This window comes from Solanum dulcamara, chromosome 1, assembly GCF_947179165.1.
Source record: "Solanum dulcamara chromosome 1, daSolDulc1.2, whole genome shotgun sequence".
NCBI classification, from domain to species: Eukaryota; Viridiplantae; Streptophyta; class Magnoliopsida; order Solanales; family Solanaceae; genus Solanum; species Solanum dulcamara.
The window spans coordinates 61,217,744-61,236,489 of record NC_077237.1 but is presented as its reverse complement, the minus strand read 5'-3'; the positions used below and the strand labels follow the sequence as shown (position 1 = coordinate 61,236,489).

The 18,746-nt window shown below is 37.2% G+C and overlaps 1 protein-coding gene across 1 annotated transcript; it reads left to right on the top strand.

Annotated features, from left to right (window-relative positions):
- Positions 1-4,841: 4,841 nt before the first annotated feature.
- Positions 4,842-10,463, top strand: LOC129890214 (single-stranded DNA-binding protein, mitochondrial). The gene is made up of 4 exons (XM_055965816.1): positions 4,842-5,211; positions 8,192-8,418; positions 8,968-9,068; positions 10,145-10,463. Exons 1-4 carry the CDS (start codon positions 4,933-4,935, stop codon positions 10,225-10,227), a joined length of 690 nt encoding a protein of 229 aa, XP_055821791.1. The 5' UTR covers positions 4,842-4,932; the 3' UTR covers positions 10,228-10,463.
- Positions 10,464-18,746: the final 8,283 nt, after the last annotated feature.

Here is an 18,746-nt window from a genome sequence, read left to right as displayed (position 1 = left end):
AAGCTCTGGTGCTGCAGCTAGTGTGAGTGGTGGCTGGGCTGCTCCGGGACCAACCTATTATGGAGGTACATATGCTTCCTGTGGTTCCTCCTCGGGCTCAAGAGCCTCCTCTCTATAATGGGTCGGTGCTACAATCCTAGCACGACCACATTGTCGGCCTCTACCCTGAGTTGGGGCTCTATCTATGGGCCTGGGTGCATCACCCCTAGTAGATGTGCCTCGTGTGTGAGCCATCCTGCGAAAGAGTGAAACAAGTGAGATTTCAAGGAATCAATAAGACACACACTGCACGAAAGCGAAACAAAAGGGGAAATTTTCCTAACAACATCTTATAGCCTCCTGAAGATAAGTTACGGACATCTCTGTACCAATCCGCATGACTCTAGTAGACGTTAGCTCTATATAAGTGAGATAGGTGAACTTGGGGCTTTGATACCAACTTGTCATGACATGATTCCTCAGATCATGATGACACATACTATAACTAACTAATAGGTAAGCCAACTCGTAACTCAAAACAACTAGAAATGGGTTTAAGGGTAGAAACTAAACAGGAATAAGAAATTCTAACAGAAATAAGTAGTAGATAAACCAAAATGAATATATACAACTGATCCCTCCCAGAACCTGGAAGTCACTAGTATATAGCTGACTAAACAAACGTGTATAAGTTCCAAAAATGGACCACGAAAACAAGACATGTCTCAAAAAATAAAAGACTAGTCTATATATACAGATGGAGACCAGAATAGTACAAAATGCCAAGTGCTCACCCCCATCTCCGGATCAAACTACTTCAAGCTCGAATCAACATTGGCCACTGGTGCTCGGACCTACATTATAAAAACAGATGTAGAGTGTAGTATGAGTACCAAAACAATAGGTACCCAGTAGACATAATAGGCCGACTGAGCTTGAAAAGTAAAACCAATATAAAAAGAAGAAATAGGATAGAACAAGGTCAAGCGCGAAAGTCTAAAATAATATAAAGAAGTGCACACAAGTGTAGAAAGAACTAACTAAAATAATTTACAGCTAAACTACACCTAACTAGACCGTATAAGCCTAGAAGGTACTTTTGTGGGCAAGCTTAAATAATAATTCGACTGCACCCTTATAAGCTTGATGAGTACACAGAATAGCTATAACTACTGAGAATTAAAACTGAGAATCCAAGACCGGAGAATATAGAACCAGAACCTCAACCCAATCCAGTATAAGCTGAAGGCATGGAGGCCGGGCCTCTAACTGGATGCTCCTCATAAGTATCCAAGAACAGATCAAGTATCAAGGTGGTCGGACCTTTAACTGGATGCTCTTTATAAGAATTCGAATGTTGGATGTTTAACCTCTAACCGGATACTCATCAAAAATGTCAATACGATGGAGATCGAAGCTTGAGTCTGGATGACTAACAAAGGTGCCCAATATAGCTACTACGAGTGTTCCCAAAATTCAATAGTTGTCAAACTTCGTGGATCACCATCCACACCTACTTAATGACTAAAACTATCTGAGTTGAACCCTAAACCAATCTTGCATCGCAGAATAAAACTCGGCGTCACTACCGAAACTCGTGAAGTTGCAGAATCGGAAGGTAAGGATAGAATGTCATCGGAGCAAGCGTTTCACCTAACTAAGTACCAATTATTAGACTCAAGTCTTCTACAGTAGTCTACAAAGATTTAAGACGGTCGAAATGACGTCGGGGTAGAACTAAGGCCTATCGGGTTCGAATCATGCATTTCTAAGGCCAGTTTTAGTCATGACTAAGCTAGCGCCAAACATGCTCCAAATAAACGATAAATCAAGCATACAAATACACCACAAGGCATGGATGATCAACAAGACAAGTAGCATGCTCACAAGTACCCTATAAAATCCCGTAAAGGCATAAAACATAATTTCTAAACGCCTAAGTATGATTTAATACTACCCAATCATAAATTCCAACTAATCAACATGCAAATACGTTCTCAAGCACAATATAAAGAGGAGAAATCGTAGCCTACCTGTAAGTCGATCACAGGCGCTCCAAATTCAAAGAACCATAGCTTTCCCTTTCCTAACGGCCTCTAAATGCTGCCACACTAACAAAAATAGGTACACAATATTAATACAGTCGTTTTGACATTAAAATTACTAAAATCAGAAATGGACCAATTATGGAGTCAAATTGGAAATGTGGGACTCGCTCTAGAAATTTCGAAATTAACTCCGTAAGAAGGTTCCAAACACTATCCTGAACTTGTGTTCTAAATTGGAATAAAATTCGGGGCTCGAATCAGCCCAAACATAGACATGCAACAATTTCACAATTTTAGCTAAGAGATGCAACAATGTCAACAATTATTTCACAAATTTTACCTTAAATAAAGCCTCCCCAACAACTCCCGAACACTCCAACACTCTCTCCTTGAAATTACACACACTTTAGCCTTTTAATCACCCTAATCCGCCTTAAAATAAGAGATATTGATGTTGGTAGTTTGGAATAGCTGTTGGTCTTTTTTTAAAAGACCAGACACAATTGCTCATCTCTATCGCAAAAGGGGAGTCGTGATCGCGACACCCAGAGAAATTAAACCTCTCGATCACGGAGGGTAGACCTATCGATCATGATGACCAAAGAGGTCAATGTGGGTAAACTCCTATTCGCGATCATAGAAGCCAAGCAGCCCAGACCCTCGTGATCGTGGCCAAGGGCCTCGCGAACGTGAAGGATACTGAGGTCTCCTACATCAGCTGTTGCATCAGCTGAGTTTGACCCTTCCAAAACCTCCGACGGGGTGCTCGAGATTCATTCAGAATCCCCGTGCGCGCAAACAAGATATGCTACCCCACCAAATTTGACATGCCGAACTCAATGGAGCATTTGAAATTCCCACACGATGTGATTTTAATAAAAAGTGGGTCCCACACCCAAGTGTCATTTTAAGTCAAATTCTACAACGGGCCTCGGGATTAGACTGGAAGCCTCAGGAAGTGAACTAAGAGTCATTCTAGATCAAACTCGATATTCTGGAACTAACCGTGCTAACAAATATTTTCATCCAATCACGTTTTTCAAAAATGTTGAACAAAATCAACCTTAGGCCAAACTTCAAAAGCTAAAGCGCTAAATCCCCTCAAACTCGTATCGATTACCTCGATACTCGTGCTGACTATGCTACTAGCCTAATTTGGTCATTTTGAAGTTGGTGGAACTATCAGAATTGTTCTGAGGTCATTTATCAGATCTAATGACCGAAAACAACTTTTCAAGTTATAAAAGCTCCAAAAAAGGAAAACGGGCCTAAAACTCAAATGAACGACTAGACGATCGAACAATCAATGCCAGCAAGTCGTAAATGATTTGGGGTCTTTATAGAAATGCTCTAAACGATGAGAAGGAAGCATTAAGGCAAAGATGACCTGGAGGGTAATTACATGTTTTTAAATGGTAAGTGAAATATATCGATGCCACATGAATTTGAACAGATGAAATAACATATATTATTTAAAACTATGTAAAATATTTCATAAATCATAATAATTAACAAGTAAAAATATTTAAAAATCATATAAAAAATTTATTGACTCTCTAATTCCATATGTGCCACTTATATTGGAATAAAATGAGTGATATATATTATTTGAAAATGATGTAAAAGGAATTATAAATTACAATAATTTTACAAAATGAAAATATGAAAGGATCATGTAAGAAATTTCATTGACTCTTTAGTTGCTTATGTGCCATTTAATATTACAACAGAATGAGTAACATATATTAATTGAAAATGACGTAAAAAAACTATAAATTACAATAAACTAAAAGTAAAAATATTCAAGGATCATATAAGATTTTTTGTAGAGTGTTGTAATTTTGTATGTGCCACATAAATTAAAATATAAGGAGTAACATATATTATTTGAAAATGACATAGAAAGTATTATACATCATAACAACTCAACAGCTTAAAATATTTTTAAAAAGCACCTACAAAAATTTAGTTGACTATCCAAATTTCAATCTGTGTCATTTTAATTAAAACGCCGATGCTGGCACAAATACCTAATATGTAGTATATCTTATTTATAGTGGAATTAATAGTTTTCAATTGGAAAAATGATCAAAAATATCCTTAACCTATTTGAAATTAACAAAAAATGTCCCCTGTCTATAGTTTGGTTCAAAAATATCCTTACCGTCAATATTTTGATCAAGAAATGCCCTTATTGTTATTTAATGGGTCAAAAATGCCTTTTTTCAAATAAATATATTATTTATTTTCTTTTTGAACACATTTGTTTCCTAATAATATTTCTTTTATTAGAAAATGTTTATTCTACTTCAATTATTAAAAAATTAAAAATATTTCTTATTTTATTATAATTATTTTCTATCGCTATTTGAATAAAAATTAATGATAGATTTATTATGATCTTATATATATGACATATATTATCCGTTAAAATTTAGAATACATGAGATTATTCTATTTTAATTGATATAATGAGATTACGAAAAATAAAATAATTTCCTATATTTTTTATTACTTAAAGTGGATTAAAAAGAAAGAAAAAAAGAATAGAATTCCTTAAAATTAATATTTTTATAAGTAACAAGATTTGTTTTTCTTTAAAACAATATATTTATTTGGAAAAAAGTGGCATTTTTTATCCATTTTATAACAATAGGGGCATTTTTGACCCATTAAATAGTAATAGGGACATTTTTTAACCAAAATATTGACGATAAGAATATTTTTGAATTAAATTATAAATAAATAATATTTTTATTCATTTCAAATAGTTTAAGGATATTTTTGAGGTTCTGTTTCCAATTTGTTCCCACCAAACGGCACCCAAGGGTATAAGCTTGTAGTATAAGGGGTTTAACGACTGAGAAAATTAACATTTCTGGAGTAAAATTTGAAAGGTATATCAATGGCGTCTACACTATCGAGAAAGCTCTTACGTATGATGCTGACGAACCCTAGCTCAATAAAAGCCTCGAAGCTCTCTTCAGTGTCTTTTTGCACAAAAATCTCTTCAGCCACAGACGATTTCTCTTCTCCGGATTCGGACCACACTCAATTGGGGCCCGCTTCGGACTCCGAACCAGAATCAACTGGGTTTTCATCACCTTCAGCTTCCGAGTTGAAGCAAGAACGCAAATTCATTGAACGTCCCCTCGAGAATGGCTTGGACGCTGGTATTTACAAGGTGAAATTTTGATAAATAGAGATAGATATGCAAATTTGTGTATCCATTTGTCGGAATTAACAGATTGAGAAGTTGATCTTGTATGTGAGGTATTCATTTGAACGTCATCCTAACTGTTTGCATATATGAAATAGTGTGTTTTTTGTTTGTTGATGATGTGAATAGCGGGTTAATGCATATACATAATGGCGTTTATATGCATGTTTAGTGCTGAAAGTTTACTTGACACTTGCTTGGATGTAGATATTTACACAGTAAATTATAACAAATGGAGACAAGTTTACACTCCGTGTGCATCTGTTTGTTGTAAGCAATGTATGAAGAGATTGCTTTCAATAACATGTGTTATTCAGACAGGATTCTAACCATTTACATGAATGAACTTGTGCGTCTCCATGGACTAGGAGGGATAGCTTAGTCGAAAGGACCCTCCACCTCCAATGAAGAGATTGGGGGTTCGAGTCTTTGAGATACCAAGGAGTATATTGGGAAAAGACTTTTGTTCATTGAGATAGGTGTTCCTTTTTTTTTTCTTTTTTTGGGGGGAAGGGGGTGGTACTTACCAATATGTGGCTCTGTATGCAATGATATATGAATGAACCAATAGTTGGTATTCATGCACAGAATTTGGTTTAAATGCATGTAATTGTTCTGTGTCCGCTCAGGAATTGATTAGGAATAGGTATTTACTAGGTGAATTATGATAAATGAAGCTAGATTGTGAACCTTGTGCACGTATTATTTGGAATTTGGAGAAAGCATATGATAGAATACCAAGAATGGTCCTTTGTGTGGGTATTGGAGAAGAGAAAAATTCATATTGAATTTATAAATATCATATAGGACATATATGAAAGAGTCATCTCTGGCCTTAGAACAGTAGTAGGAGATATAAAGGAGTTTTCCATTATTGTTGACTTACACCAGGGATTGACATCGAGTCGTACTTGTTTACCCTGGTTATGGATGAGTGAACCGACACAATACAACTTGATTTCGGATATTGTATGTTATTTGATGACCAAATTGTTCTAATAGACGAAATAAATGAGGGAGTTAACCAAAAGTTTAACCTGTGGAGAAAGTAAGGGTGTGAGGATACGTAGGAGTAAGACTGGATATATTCATGACAAGTTTAGTCAGGATAAGAAGTTAAGAACAGTGAAGTTGAGGTGAGATAAGGCAGGATTTTGGTGTCTCAATGCAAATAAATCAGATATCTAGACTTGTTATATTAGGAAAATGGAATGATAGATGAAGATAAATATAACACAGAGAATCAAAATCAGATGATTGAAATGGAGAAGTATTGCTAGATTGTTGTTAGAGTGTTGTGATAAAATGATGCCTACCAAAGTAACAAGTTCTATAGATCAGATATGAGACTAGCAATATTATATGGGAGTGACTGCTGGGCATTAAAGTCCTCCACATCTACAATATGAGTCTCACGAAGATGCAAATACTAAGATGTAAATATTCTTTATCAGAAAAAAAACTAAGATGTACATATGTTCATACAAGATTATACAACAACAACAACAACAACAACCCAGTGAAATCCCACAACATGGGGTCTGGGGAAGGTAGAATGTACGCAGACCTTACTCCTACCAAGGTAGGACGGCTGTTTCATACAAGATTATACAAGATTAAAAATGATTACATTTGACAGAAGGTGCAAGTAGCACACATTAAAATCATTGACAGAAGGCGCAGGTTGATAATATGTAAATATGCTCTTACAGGATTAGACAAGATTAAAAATGATTACATTTGACAGAAAGCGCAGGTCGATTGAGATGGTTTGGTTGTGTCCTGCTTTGACTTCCAGATGCAGCAGTTCGTAGGCGTGAAACTATGGTGAGTGAATGTGTTAAAAGGCCAAGGCAGAATTAAAATCACATGGAAGGAGTTATCTCGTAGTACCATGTAAACTTAGCAAAAGATAGGCACAATGAAAAATAAGGATTTATATATATGTGATATGACCCAGGGTTTTGGTGTAGTGGTAAAACGTGATACGTGATCTGTGGGTTAGGACCACGTCAGGGGTTCGAATTTTTCTGCAGACAAAAGCCTGGCATTTAAGTTGAGGGGTAGAGGGGGTGGGTCCATTATCTACCGAATTTTGAACCGTGCGCCACTGGCCCTGAGGGATGTCTCAATTATTAAAGAAATAAAAAAGGATCTATATAGGTGTTATATTTTAGTCATGTTCGTACGTTTACTTTAGGTCCTATGCTTTATATGTGTCTATCAGACCTTTCAGAGATGTTTATTTTAGTAAAAAACGAGTAAACTCATATCACTCTTTATTTGTTATATTTTTGGTTCTTTTATTTTTATTCTACATAATGTCAGTCTAATATGAATTTAAATGGAGAATCATGGTCGTGAGGATTCATATAGGTAATCCCAACTTATTTGAGTTTGAGGTGTAGTGATAGTTGTTGTTGGCGTTTAATAGATTAAAAAACTCTTTTGCATGTTACAGTTCACACAGATATGATCCTGACAGTTCATAGTAGTTTGTGTGACTATGTATTTTATAATATGTAAATGCACGAAGAGTTCATGCATTTATATAATAGTGTTTACATGCTTGTAAATCTTTTGATGATTGAGTGGGAATTTATTTTTTTATTTTTCGGCTTTTGGTATTTTAGTGGAATTATTTAATATTGAAACAAAATGGATCAGAATAGAGCGGAATGGATATAGAAGATTCATCTAATGTACACCTAGCTGATATTGGGACTAGGGAATGGTTGGTTGATTGATTGATTGAGTTGTGTTTGAATTAGCAATGTGAAAATTATGGTCTTTCCAGTATTTAAAAAGAAATTTGTATAGCTGCAATACCTACTTCCCATCCCACTAAAGAAAGAAAGATAAAAAGAGGCAACAATCATAGTCATAAGTATATTAACTCTGCAAATATAAGTTGGTTTGATGTTTTTCTGTGGAATCGGGACAGGCAATCATGGTTGGTCAAGTTGGCCAGACACCAATACAAAAGAGGTTGAAAAGTGGGAGGACAGTGATTCTGCTATCTCTTGGAACAGGTGGAATTCGGAACAACAGGAGGCCATTTGATAATGAAGACCCAAGAGAATATGCCAATAGGTGTGCAGTTCAGTGGCACAGAGTCTCGGTCTATCCAGAGAGGTTGGGGGAAATGGCTATGAAGAGTATTTTTCCAGGGTATGCTTCTGATTTCCTCCATCTCTTTACTGTTCAAGTTAAATTTGGGCTTATGCCATTCTTTTGTGCCTGTGATTTCATGTGTTAGCGAATGTTTATCATTGTTTGCTTAAAATTCAACCTGATGATGGTTGTGTTAATGTAGCCACTTTCAATTTTATTGTTGTGAAGTCAATATAATAGCCTGCTTGAAGGTTAAGCGTTGAATGAGTGGCAGTAAAAAAATTGGCTTATTTGCTACTCTTCGTTTTTCCCTAAATTATAAGAATCCCAAAAGGAAGTTTCAGTACATCCCTAAAGAATAGGTCAGTGATATACAACACAAACTTTTTTTAAAATATATAACTAATTACTAATTTTTCAGCTAAATTTGACTGCCATTTTTTTTCCCAGGAAGGAAAAAGCGATTGAATTTGGCATCTGGTGAAAACTTGTGCATTTTTTACTGAATGCTTACTTTCTGTTGAACTGTATTTTCATACTTCTGCTTCCCATCTTCTTTCAAATGTTCTAACCTTCCGATAATTGTTTGATGCACGCACATTGTAGTTCAATCTTGTATGTGGAGGGTAACCTTGAAACAAAAATCTTCACTGATCCTATCACTGGTCTCGTACGGCGCATACGAGAGATTGCTATACGAAAAAATGGTAATTTACTACTTTGTTTTTTCTACTTCTTCAGTGAAGTTTAGTTGCCTTTTCACTTTTCTGCATATCGTTTTAAATCTATTTCTGCATCATGCTTATTTTCTATTTCTTCACTACAGTTAGTTTCTCTTGCATTTTCCTGCATGTAGTTTTAAACTAAGTTGCGCAGACTCTTCACTTTCAATGCCGCACCCGTGTTGGATTCTCCAAAAATACACTACTTTTGGAGAATCCAACACACCCGTTCACATTTTTGAAGAGTATGAGCAACATAGGTTTTAAATTCTGTTTACTATTTAAGCCCTGTGCATAGCTTTTATTTCGTTTTCTCTAGTATGCAAATGTTTTGCCATCAGAAATGAGTCTTATGGTTTCTCTGTCTATATACGTGTTTAACCTTGAATAGAAATTGTATACTCTTTGGACATACTAGGTTGGAAATATACATATATACTAGATTCAAGTGTCTAGGTTACTGTGCCTGTGGGTCCCCCAGAGCAGCTGCTTCTTTTGAAGGCTGGGTTGGTTGTTGCAGTAACCTTTCAAAGTCAGCAAATTGCATTATTAGTTGATCTCCTTATCCCATCTTCTATCATAGTGACCCTTTTAGTTGAACTTTGAAGATGTCCTGTAGAACTCAAGTTTATGAGCTTCAGGTGAAAAGTAACTAGATGCTATACTTGAATTACTGACCAATTTTGAAGAGCTTCAAAGCAAACCATAGATGCATCTTGCACTGGATTCTGAAACGACCGAGCATTCATTGATGTGTTAGTAAAAAATAAGTTGTGTCTTGATAAACAAGGAATTGTTTCTGAAATCTCATGGTACCGCTAATGGAGGCACCATCCATCTCATGATCAGAGCATGTGTGCTATCATTTTTACTGGAGAGTTTTTTGTTCTACAGCATGGGTGGTATGATATTCTGGCTCATTTGTACTTGTAATCTTGTGGCCTATTATTACATGTAGTGATGCATGATGAGCAATAGGTCTAGGAAGATTGCAAAGTTTTATAGAACTTGTTCATTGTCCATCAAGAACCTTGATGAATCCTAATTCCCGGGAATTGCAGGTCGTCTGGTTTTCCTTGCGAAAGGAGGGAGTGAAGGCCAGCAGCAATCACAAGCAGAAATCAAAGGGGTTGGTTATTACTAAGAGTGGGAGGGCTTGCAATGACAGCAACTGAATCTTTATGTAGAAGTATTGTTCTCGAGTTGTCTTTATCATTTTCTTGTTATTAATCCTAGGAAGAGCAGTCAACTTTGAACCAGTCATCTGATGCCCACTATATAAATTGGATCAGCAATCTAATAGTTATTAAGTTGTATTCCGATAATTTGTCACCCGTCCTACTGGTTAAGTTATTCATATAAGCTTTGAATTGTTACACAGCGCGTTGTCTCTTTTAGTGTGTTAATTTGTTTTTTTCGAGCATCGGGTGGCATGTGATTTTACTTTTTGGAGGGTGTCTTACAAGAGAGAGCTACTAATGCATAACAGAGACCTTTTGTTAGACTCTTGATCGATTCCCAACTCTAATCCTGAAATGAGAGAGCTTCCAAGTAAAAAACATGCAAAACATAGTTGAACTAACGGAAACTGTAAGAGACTTGATTAATAAAAGAAGTAATCAAAAGTACATCCAACAAGAGTTTACATCAAAGCTCTAGATAGGAACTTAGCTACTCATGTTCAACTCAAAATCACAAAGCAATAACTATAATAACATAAACAAGAAAAGTTTAGAGCTCTTCGAATCTTTGGTTGGAAGACTCGAGGCTCTTCCCAGGCTGTTTTTGCTTCAACAATAGTGTTGTCTCCTCCTCCAAGTTGAGATGGCCGTTGAAACTAAGTTAGACTCATTTTATACGGATTACAATATCGCCTTGATACAAATAGCACATCAGGATTCACCAAAAATTAACCTGCATGTAGTAGGATCTGCATCATAGATCATGGTGAAAGCCCTTAATTTCTAAATCTATAAACCAAATTAAATTAATAAAGTCGGGTTTTTCAACCTCGGGTCTTTTTGGTTTCACGATTTTCTTATGGTTGGATGTGAACTATCTATAAGCAATTTTAGGACAATCAAATTTAATTATCTCAAGACTTATAGCCTGTTTGGATCGACTTATTTTTAAGCAGCTTATAAGTTGAAAACTGCTTATAAGTTTAAAAAAAAAGTAGGTGCAGACCAATTTTTTTTTGACTTATAAGTTGTTTTCAACTTATAAATTGCTTAAAATAAGTTCATCCAAATAAACCCAACTATTTATTGGAGCTTATTTTAAGCACAAAATGACTTTAAGTTGGCCAGCCAAACACTCAAAAAAAGCTGAAAACAGCTTATAAGCAGCTTATAAGTCAATCCAAACGGCCTCTTAATTAGCTCTTCAACAATTACTAATAGTCACATGTTTCACGAAGTTGCAAGAAAATTGTTAAATGTTGATGAAACTGTTATAATAACACTTCACTCGCAACAAATGAATCGTCAAACATTCACAACAATCTGTAAAATGAATAAGGAAAATCAAACTTGTGTCATTCTTATTACTAGACATAAGGCAACAAATGGAATCAAGTTGGTATACTTCTATTTGCCACCAATTTGATTTGGACTTACAACCTACTACTTAGAAGTGAACGAAACATCAATATTAGGGACTTAGGGCCATTTGGTTGCTAGTTAGAGTTATGCAAGTATTAGTAATACATGCATTAGTTATGTTAATATTAGTAATGCAGTGTTTAGTTATGCAGGGTTTAATAATTTCTTTGAATGTTGATTTGTTATGCTAAAAATTAATAAACATAATATACTTCTTAAAAATAAATTATTTGTTGCCATTATATCTTGAATCAAAAGTTTGGATCACAAAGTTTCACAAGGTCCAGATGTTTGATCATTTGTCTCTCAACAAATTAACAAGAGGAAAAAACAAGAGGAGGAGGAGAAGAAAAAAAATAAATTAAAAAAAAGCCAAGTTTAGAGTTTTAGAACTTGATCCCCTTTTGCCGCCACGTAGAATGGCTAAGGAATTATATGGTGAATAGGATCCTAAAGCAACTTGATGATTTCTTAGATGTTTTAGATTGAAAGAAAGGGGGAGCAAAGAAAGTAGAGGAATTACCATGATTTTGATGAATCTTGGAATGGAGGGTATAAGGGGAAGAATAAGTTAATCAACAAGAGCTTTAGTCTCTTTACGTTTGTAATTTAATGGAAAAAAAGGGAAAGAACTTCCGTTATTTGGAGTTCCCAGTGATGCTGAAGGAGACATTTTCTTCTGTTGTTTTTTTCGTTTCTCTCCCTTGCAGTTCAAAACATTGTAATCATTTAAAATTTATTAAATATAAATTTATAAATGATTTAAATTATATTAAATTTAAGATATATTAGTCTAAATAAATATTATAGATTTTTGGTTCAATTATTTAAATCCAATAAATATGGATTTAATTAAAGTCAAATTATATTGGGCTAGTCCATTGATTTGGGCTATAAATGGTGAGCCCACTTTGCTAAGTCCAATATCATATCATCCTACAGGCCCATTCTCCACGTGTTAAGTGACGTGTCATGTCAAGTCAAACAAATAAGCCAATATGATCATACCATGTGTCAAGATGACAAGCCCACTTCGCTAAAAGCCATTTGCCATGTCACTTAAATCTTATTGTCCGGAGGGTAACCTGTTCTTATCACAACTCATCTATTCCACAAATATAAATAGGGGTCTTCATAATTCATAAAGGACATCAGAATTCTAACAAGAAGTCAGAGAGAACTCGTGGATCAAATGTCGCAGATTTCTCTACAAGCTACAAGTTCAAGAATTCAAGATCAAGTTCAAGAACAACTCAAGATCAAGACCACCAGGTTCAAGAACAAGCCCCAAAGCCCTTGAATTCAAGTACAAGTCAAGATCAAGTTTAAGAACAAGTGAACATCAAGATCGTCAAGTTCAAGAACAAGTGAAGTTCAAGATTATCAAATCAACAAATCAAGATCAAGACTATAAGATTCAAGATCAATCCCAAAAGCCCTTGAATTGAAGTAAAGAGTCAAGATCAAATCGATCAAGTTCAACCAAATTCAAGATCAAGATAAAGATCCCTTAAATTTATATTCGAAAAGACAAATCAGAGGATACACAGAGATTGTAACACTCATATTCAAAAATCAAATACTACGATTGTTGCGATATTTTTCATTCTTGATTATTATTTTGTCAACTCAAAATTTTATTGTCTACAAATTCTGGCATGCCCAGTGGGACAATCTTTATCTCTCATATCAACTTTTCAAGCATTAGAGAATATCAAAATGACTTCTAAGAAGATCAACTTCCTCCAAGATTGCTGACTTCAAGTTCTCTGCTAATGTAGAAGGAATCCTTGGTGTTACCTTCAGAAGCTTTGGAGATGTCACTAGGAGCAAGGCTACTATGTTGGGACAACAAACACGACAAGTGTCATCCACATCAACTCCTATTTTTGGGTTCTCAACTCCAAAAAGATCAAAGTCCTCCACAAATGCTTCAGATGGAGGAAGAAGTGTTGCTGAAAGGATCAAGAAGACTTTAGCTCTACTCGAGCGCTCTAGCTCAAAAGACTCTACCACAAATGGGAATCATGATTCAACTGGTAGATCCTCTCCACATGCACCACATAATGTTTCACGCCCCGAGAGGGTACCCTAGACGTGACCAGCACTCGAAAGCCATTTCTGACCTTCAAGCGAACCACCTAATTCAGTCGCAATATCATTCAATCACATTCACTCAAAGGAGGGTTCAATCATAACATACTATTCACAATATGGGGGCCGAAGGCCAAACATTATCAACTCAATAAAATAAGTATAATAGGACTCCTCAAAATAATAGTCCAACCTCCCCACACTCTAGTCTATGAAGCCTCTATCAAAGTCTAGGAGGTGCCAATGACAAGCCCATAGCTACCAACAATCAAAATAAGGAGACAAAACGAAACTATACAAGGAGCTCAAGATCCTCCAGAAACTAGAAGGACTCACCAAGTAGCTGGAAGTGTGTGGATAATCAATGGTGCGCCGATTGATGATCTCTGGTACCTGTCTCTGCATCATGAAATGATGCGGGCCAAATGGTGTCAGTACGTGGAATGTACGAGTATGTAAAATGTCCGGATGAAACAAACATCAAGAAAACATCAATATCAACTCAGGATCTCAACTCATATATATACATAACAACTCACTCAAGTGTCCTAAGTCTAACAAGAAATGGTTTAGACGGGACCAATCACAAGCCACTCAACTCAACTGACTCGGAGTACTATCAAGACCTAAATGGGAGTTTCTCTTATCCGACAACCATCACCTATGAGCCAGTGATAGTACAATAATCAGACGTTGTTGCCACGTCCGTCCATACCTTGCCAGGGCATGAACGCCTTCCTAATCATGGATACCATCGATTAGTCAAGTCTTATAATTTCAGGACAATAAATGGGAAACATCCGACTTTAACGGTTCGATCCCGCAGGAAGCATCCGACTTTAAAGGTTCCATCCCTACCTACGTTGGCGGCGTAGTTTCTGGGGTTCGAGTATGGAGTATACTCTTACCCGCTTCGGTTCTCGATACTCCTCCCATGACTCCATGCTCATAAGACTCCCTCCAATCATCTCAAACAAGCCCTCACGGCTAGTTTCATGTGGGACATTGCCAACTCATCAACTCTATTCTCATTTCAACTCAATTAAGTTATAATGGCAAGTCCCATTTAGGACCTCGTCCACTCATCAATTCTATCCTACAATCAACTCAATCAAGACTCATTTAGATAAGCATTTATAACCTCTCCTTAGGACTTATCACAACTCTAAGGCTTTAACCTAACAATTCAAGTAGAATATAGCACATTCAAGAAAATTGACTTATGCAACATAATCACATGGTTAAAGAGATTAACAAAACATAATAACAAGTCATCTCCATCAACTCATACTAACATGAATGTTTTAGGAACTTCTTAGCTCAACAACATCAACACCAATAAAGTCAAATTAATAGGAGACAAAACTCATTCAAACATAAACCATACCAAGAAACTCCATTCTCATGGACCTCTAACCTCAAAGCAAGAGTAGGGCACATGGGTGGACTCAACCCATGTTTTGGATAGCCTTACATACCTTAGAATAGATTCTTGAAGAAACCTTGTTGTTGGGTCTTCAATGGCAACTTGAATCTTAAAGCTCTTGCAACAAATCTTTGTTAGAAATTGAGAAGAAGAAGAAGAAGATGAAGAGAGAATTTTTTAGGACTTTTAGAGAGAGTGTGTAGGACTGAAAATGATTCCCAAAACATCCCAAGACTAATACATATATAATTTGGGACAATTCCCAAATTTCCCTTTCTCCAAAATTCTGAAAAATAGGCTAAAAACGTTCCTGGCGCGATAGTGGCGCATCGCCAGGTCGATTACGCCTAAAACCTGCACAAATATTTGTGGCACGCCGCGCCAAGGACCAAACTACTGAGGCATGTTTTTGGCGAGATAGTGGCGCGTCGCGCCATTGCGGCGCCAAGCCCAGATTTCCAGTAGTTGCAACCTGGCCTGAAATCCCTGCCGTGCTAGTTCGTCTTAGGATCGTCATATCTTTTGACTCCAAACTCCAAAATTTACATTCTTGGTGGAGTTGGAAAGAAGACTCGACAACCTTTAATTTAATAGGTCGTGGGCCACCCAGATCGTCATCCTTCAAAAGATAGGGTCGTTAGAAGTCAACCCCTTATGCGAACTCCTCCTCAAACTTAGCCACGATGAATCTTTTGGATTTGATTTGGTCCTAAGGGTCCTTCATGACCCCACATCACCTCTAACGCTGCTCAATTTATCAAAGACTCATCTTAACTCATGCAAATGCTCCACAATACTCTAGTTCGACCCTACCCGAATACAAGAAGGGTCCGAATCTTAGGGAAAATTTTGAGGGGTGTTACATTATCTTCGCCTTGGGATCACTCGTACTCGAATGACGAGTGACCAAGAATGGACTCAGGGTACAAATCACAATCAGAATTTAGTCAATCAACTAATCAATTTCTCAAACAAATTACCAATCAAACTCATAATGCGCAAACAAATTCAAGTCAAGGAAATAGATATTACCTTCAATATTCTCGTCGGTAGGCACGAATAGATGTGGATATTTAGATTTCATGGCTTTCTCCGCTTCCCATGTGGCTTCCTCAACAAATTGGTTTCTCCACAGGACTTTGACTGAGGCGATCTCTTTGTTCCTCAACTTGCGAATTTGGCGATCAAGAATTTGGACCGGAACCTCTTCATAGGATAAGCTATCCTTAACTCCAATACTATCAATGGGGACTACCAACGAGGGATCGCCTAAGCACTTCTTCAACATCAAAATGTGGAATACCGGATGAATAGAGGCTAGCTCTGAAGGTAACTCCAACTCATAAGCAACACTCCCAATACACCTCAAAATCTGGTAAAGACCAATATATCGAGGACTAATCTTCCCCTTCTTTCCAAACCTCATGACGCCCTTCATGGGTGACACTTTCATGTATACCCAATCACCCACCTCAAACTCCAAGTCTCTCCTCCTCACATCGGTGTAAGATTTTTGGCGGCTTTGGGCTGTCTTTAGCCTATCTTGAATAACTCTCACCTTCTCCATGGCTTGGTGAATAAAATCAGGCCCAATCAACTCGACTTCACCCACCTCAAACCACCCAATAGGTGATCTACACCTCCTCCCATACAAAGCTTCATAAGGAGCCATTTGAATGCTTGCATGATAGCTATTATTATATGCAAACTCTATGAGAGGTAAGTGATTGTCCCAATTTCCTTTGAAGTCAAGCACACAAGCTCTCAACATATCCTCCAACGTCTGAATGGTGTGCTCCGCTTGGCCATCCGCCTGGGGATGAAAGGCCATACTAAGGTTCATCTTTGAACCTAGTCCCTTCTGAAAAGATCTCCAGAATTGGGACGTGAATTGAGCTCCTCTGTCCGAGATGATGGACAAGGGGACTCCATGCAATCTGACGATCTCTTGAATGTATAACTTCGCATAATCTTCTGCAGTGTCAGTAGTCTTAACTGCCAAAAAGTGAGCTAATTTCATCATTCTATCCACAATTACCCAAATGGAATCGTGTTGCTTTCGGGACCTCGACAAGCCTGTAATAAAGTCCATGATGATCATCTCCCACTTCCATTCCAGAATTTCTATGTTTTGAGCTAAACCATATGGCCTTTGATGCTCAACCTTCACCTGTTGGCAATTTGTACACTTGGAAACAAATTTCGTAATATCTCTTTTCATCCCACTCCACCAATAGATTTCCCTCAAGTCATGGTACATTTTTGTAGAGCCCGGATGAATGGAGTATCTAGAACTATGCGCTTCGGCCATAATCCTCTCTCGAACATCATCGACATTAGGCACATTTAATCTATTTTGGTACCTCAACACACCATCTCCCCCTTTGGTAAAAACCATTACCTTTTGTTTGTGAACAACTCCCTTCAATTGGAGAAGGACGGGATCTCGGTCTTGTTTCTCCTTTACCTCTGCCACAAGTGAGGATATAGACCCATCCTGAACAGTAACTCCGCCTTCATTGTTCTTTTCTAAACGAACTCCCAATCAGGTTAATCTGTGCACCTCTCTAGCCAATTCTTTCCTTCCCTCCTCCATATGGGCAGTGCTACCCATAGACAACCTGCTAAGAGCATCAGCAACAACATTAGCTTTACCTGGATGGTAAAGGATGCTCATATCATAGTCTTTGAGTAGCTTGAGCCATCTCCTCTGCCTCAGATTGAGTTCCTTCTAGTTGAAGATATATTGTAAGCTCTTGTGATCGGTGAATACATCAACATGCACTCCATATAAGTAGTGGCGCCAAAGTTTAAGGTTAAATACCACAGCTGCCAGTTCAAGGTCATGAGTTGGGTAATTCCTCTCATGAACCTTAAGTTGTCTTGAAGCATAGGCTATCACCTTCCCCTTTTGCATCAACACACATCCCAAACCAACTCTAGATGCATCGCAATAGATCACAAAGCCCTCTGTTCCATCAGGCAAGGTTAGAAAAGGAGCAGTGGTTAGCTTGGTCTTTAACTTCTAGAAACTCTCCTCACAAGCATCGGACCATTGGAACTTAGCCTTCTTTTGGGTCAGCTTGTTCAATGGTGATGATATGGATGAGAATTCCTCTACAAACCTTCGATAGTAGCTAGCCAAACCCAAGAAGCTCCTTATCTCTATCGGGGATGTGGGTGTGGGCCAATTTTTCACTACCTCAATCTTCTGAGCATCCACCTGAATACCGTCTCCAGATATAATATGGCCTAGAAAAGCCATTGATGCAAGCTAAAATTCACATTTAGAGAACTTTGCATATAATACCTGGTCTTTCAAGGTTTGCAAGATGACTCTAAGATGATGGGCGTGCTCCTCCTCATTCTTGGAGTAAACCAAAATATCATCTATGAATACAATCACAAACATATCAAGATACGGTTTAAATACTCGGTTCATGAGATCCATAAAAGCTGTGAGGGCATTAGTCAACCCAAAGGACATAACCAAGAATTCAAAGTGGCCATAGCGGGTCCGAAAAACTGTCTTCGGAATAT

Bases quoted from the DNA above. Each gene is read 5' to 3' on its own strand.
- LOC129890214 (XM_055965816.1), top strand. From the start codon at position 4,933: ATGGCGTCTACACTATCGAGAAAGCTCTTACGTATGATGCTGACGAAC. The intron at 5,212-8,191 runs GTGAAATTTTGA...GAATCGGGACAG, and splicing joins TGGACGCTGGTATTTACAAG to GCAATCATGGTTGGTCAAGT. The intron at 8,419-8,967 runs GTATGCTTCTGA...CGCACATTGTAG, and splicing joins ATGAAGAGTATTTTTCCAGG to TTCAATCTTGTATGTGGAGG.